This window comes from Musca autumnalis, unplaced genomic scaffold, assembly GCF_047663935.1.
Source record: "Musca autumnalis isolate F117 unplaced genomic scaffold, ASM4766393v1 scaffold_5, whole genome shotgun sequence".
Taxonomy (NCBI): Eukaryota; Metazoa; Arthropoda; class Insecta; order Diptera; family Muscidae; genus Musca; species Musca autumnalis.
In genome coordinates, this window is record NW_027412088.1 from 168,770,212 (window position 1) to 168,774,727 (window position 4,516).

At 36.1% G+C, this 4,516-nt stretch overlaps 1 protein-coding gene across 1 annotated transcript; it reads left to right on the top strand.

Moving 5' to 3' along the window:
* The first annotated feature begins 964 nt into the window (after positions 1-964).
* Positions 965-2,196, top strand: wbl (endoplasmic reticulum protein 29-like protein wbl). The gene has a single exon (XM_073989906.1). The coding sequence runs from the start codon at positions 1,110-1,112 to the stop codon at positions 1,869-1,871; it is 762 nt and encodes a 253-aa protein (XP_073846007.1). The 5' UTR covers positions 965-1,109; the 3' UTR covers positions 1,872-2,196.
* The last annotated feature ends 2,320 nt before the right edge of the window (positions 2,197-4,516 follow it).

Sequence of the window (4,516 nt, forward strand, 5' to 3'; positions counted from 1 at the left end):
AGTTCCTAATGACATTGGCAACATCATCCATTGTAAACTGTGGTGGTTCATCCTCGGCAGGAGGAGATCTAATGCGACGTAGTACTCTTCGCCATGTCACTCTTGGGGTGCTCGACAAACTGTCGATTGAAATAACTTGCGCACCTCTTCGGGTCAGTCAACGTAACATAGCCAAACGCGACTGAGGTCCTATCTTCCCTTCTTCCAGGGTTCGAGAGTGACTTAACCGTTGCCCACAACTCACGGCTCCAATGTTGCAACTCTTCAGATGATTTAACCACTTGTTCCGCTTATGCTCGCCGACCAGCCTGTTAACCTCCAGTGCCAGTTCCCTGACTCTGGGGTCATTGGGGTTGGCTCGTGTTGACACCATACGGTGTTGATTTTGGATCGACGTTTTTTCCTCTGTGTAGACATACAGATTATCTTCTGGCAATAAGGAAGACCATAAGAAGAGATGTTCTATAGAAGGCCCACGTTCTAGGCACTGAGTAGTTACAATAGCACCAGAAGTTCCTTCCCCAATGTAAACTAAAATGTTCCCATGAAGAGAATCTAAAATTATGACGAGAGACTTAAGTCAAACTTAAAAGACCTCTGTCGCTAACTCACTAACTCACGTTTCTGGAGCTCTCATTTAAGCGTGGCCCAAACATTAAAAGAAAACTGCTGACACTGTAACAAAGAAAGAAGGTAAAGCATAGAAACCTGTTTATGTGAATGTTGTTGATTGTTTCCCGCGAGAGTTGTGCTTGGCTTAATGGCTTGTTTCTCATTTGGTTAATGCAGACTTTTGAGGCCAGCATTTATTTTATCTGGCTAACAAGCTCACCTATGATTGTATGTGTGTGTGTTTGAGTGAGTGTTTTTATAATTGCGGCATTATAAAATAAAAACAAACACAGACAGCCACCAAGCTGAACAACTCTCGAACATTGTGGTGTTGTTTTTTTTTTGCTGGCTAACAACAGCTTTGTAACTCCACTGAGAAGTGGGAAGGCATTTAGTTTTCATTTTACCGGTTGCGGGTAGAGAAGTCAGTTTTGGAGAGATACAGAAGCTACAGTTTAAGCAGTGTTGTTTCAAAAGAAGAAGAAATTACCAGAAATATGAATTGGAATTTAGGGTTTCTATTATTATTGCTTGGCCTCTTTGTCGTGGACAACTGTGAGGCCAATACCTGTCCCGGTTGTGTCGATTTGGATGACATAATTTTCAATAAAACCATTGAACGTTTTCCCTATGCCATGGTGAAGTTCGACATTGCCTTCCCGTATGGAGAAAAACATGAAGCCTTTGCTGCCTTTTCACGGGCAGCCCATGCCGTAACCGATGACTTGTTGATTGCCACAGTGGGCATTAAGGATTATGGTGACAATGAAAACAAAGAGTTGGGAGAACGTTACGATATTGATGACAAGAAATTCCCGGGTATAATGTTATTCCGCCATGGTGTCAACGACTTTTTACATTTCCCCGAACATTTGGATATCACTGTGGATAATTTGAAAACTTTTGTTAGTTCCAACACCGAATTGTTTATTGGCAAGGAGGGTTGCCTCAAGGAATACAATGAATTGGCCAAGAATTTTGTCAATCAAAATGAAGAAGAACAAAAGCTGCGCCTGCAAAAAGCTGAAGAATTAAAGCAGTCATTGAAAAGAGAAACGGATCAAGCGAGTGCCCAATTCTATAAACTTTTCATGGAGAAGCTGATGGCCCAGGGTTATGATTATTTTGAACAAGAAATAAAACGTCTGCAACGCCTCAAGGCTGGCAAAGTGTCGGCCGCCAAGAAACAAGAATTATCCAGAAAATTGAATATTCTCGAATCGTTTCGTGTCCACGTTTTAACCAAAGAAGAACTGTAGAAGATGAAGATGAGTCTGAACTAAATCTTTTGCTACAAACTTGCCTCAGAATTTAGTAAATTTAGTTTTTTTTCATTTTTTGAATACATTTTTGTATTTTTGTTGTTGTAATAACCATGGCAACCACCATTGAACTTCAGATTTCATGCTATGGATTTTCTGATATCGTATCGTTTGCCAACTAAGCGAGTTTTCGTTTTCTGTTTTGTAATATTTTCATGTGTGCGTGTGTATGTTTGTACAAATTTTTGTATTAGCTTTATTAATTAATAATTGTAATATTTTTTTTAGATAAAATATTTTAGTTGTAAATAAAACATGTTTTGAAAATAAAACTGTGCAAAATTGTGTTGTTTACTATGGGACGCCTAAATGAATAAGAAAATTCAACCGAATCGCAATGAAACTTTATTTAGACCTACTTCAGACGAGCCATCAATGCCATATGTACCAAAACAAAAACATTCCACATCTATCTACCCAGGAAATGTGGAGACGTAATTTCACTGTAAAGGCAAAAAGAAAATGTAAAGAAAATGCCAATTTTGTTATACATTAGCGGTTTGTAAGGATGTACATTTACAGCACATATGACATTGATGGCTCGTGTGAACTAGGCTTTAGGGTCTAAATAAGAATGTAGATTAAGGACTTTCCTTATTTGTTTTTTATACCCTCAGGTTTATGCTAATTCGACCAAACTTGATGCTCATCGACATAATGGTTTTAGACCTCAAGTATGTCTGGACGAAATCCGTTTCAGACAATTTGGAGTTGTTTTAGTCAGTCCTCCGTCTGTCTGTGTGGCTGACTGGCTGATGCACGATAACTCTCGAACTGATCTACGGATTTGGTTCAAATGCTTGTTTTTTCGTAATATTTATAATTTTTTGCATACAAATGAACTGTTTTGTATTTTTGATATTTTAAACCAAACGGAACAAAAACATAAATTTTAAAACTGCAGTTTACTTAATTGGGGCCAATATTACATGTGCTCTTTTACTATCTGATGGATTTGAAAACGCAAAATAAACCAATTTGTCGGCATTAAAAATATAATTATTACATCGAAAGTTAATTCCAAGAAGCTCCTCCTTGAAATTCAAACATCACTTTTAACTTTAAGTTAACCGGAACGTTATTAATCTGTTAGGTAAATCCAAAATATAACAAAAGAATACTTATAATAATGGGGGTTAATGCTTTAATCCAATCCACAACGCTTTAGAATCTAAAAAAATGTGCAATTGTGAAATTTTCTTGGTCAAAAATAGGTGTGTACGATAACCCAATAATTTGTACAAATTCGTACAAATTTTTGCTGAATGCTGTTCGATAACAAAATTATCCAGCAAAAGAGAGCGAGTTTGGAGAGTTTTGTGACTGAGAACTTGCAAATTTTTGCTGGGAAAATTTGTCCCGCAAAAATTTGCAAGTCTGATCAGCTGACTTTTAATCACATGTTCAATGTAAACAAATCGAAATGTTAACATTTTCGACCAAGAAAATTTCACGATTGCACATTTTTTTAGATTCTAAAGCGTTGTGGATAGGATTAAAGCATTAAATAAGTAAAGTGCAATTTTAAAATTTATGTTTTTGTTCCGTTTGGTTTAAAATATCAAAAGAAACAAAAACAAATTTCATACATTTTCGGAAACAGCTGACTTTCTTGCAAGTTTTTGCAAAATGCTGTTCGATAACTTTCTGCAATTTTTCTTGCTTGAGAGAGTAAAATTCACTGAGAGAGGTTGCTGGAACTGACTGAGTAATTATTGCTGGGAAAGTTATCGTACACACCTTTTGCCAGCAAAAATTTGCAAGTTCTCAGTCACAAAACTCTCCAAAATCTCTCCAAACTCGCTCTCTTTTGCTGGATAATTTTGTTATCGTACAGCATTCAGTAAAAAGTTGTACGAATTTGTACAAATTATTGGGTTATCGTACACACCTATACTTGACTCCGTATTTCGAAAGTCGATTAAGAATAATCGATTATCCGGTTTTCGCACATTCAATAATCGCCTACGACTCTTAATATCCCAGCTGGGGCCTACACACACACACGCGACCCGAACGCAAAGTAAGAGAGCAAATGTTTTGATTTTTTTTACTTCAGTCTTGTACTGAATGTCATGCAAGCAGGTTGATGCCGCTTTATTTGTTTTTTTGGGTACACTGAAAAGATTTTGCAGTTGTATTAAAACAGTGTTCACCAGCGAGCCCTTACTGAGAGGAAGTGAGCATACATTACTGTGCAGTGTTGCCAGTATTTTTCTGTCCCTCATCCCCAATTTCAAAATAATTTGTCCCCAAAAATCCCCAAAATAGATCCCCAAACATATGTATTATGACAAACCGAAGAGAATATATTTATTTGAAACCATATTAAGGAAAATAGAAATTCTTTATACTAAATAATAGTACAAAGTTGTAAGAATGAAATTTATTTCATAAACCAGCATTTTTAATATTGTATTGCAATACACAAAAATTGATGTATACATTATTAAAATTAAAAACGTGAAATATTTCAAATTATACAGAATTGTTAGTCTCATTTCTTATATGAGTTCATATAACACTGTGCAACATTTTTAAGATACTCATGTGCAAACAACTTTTACTGCGGATTTTATTAA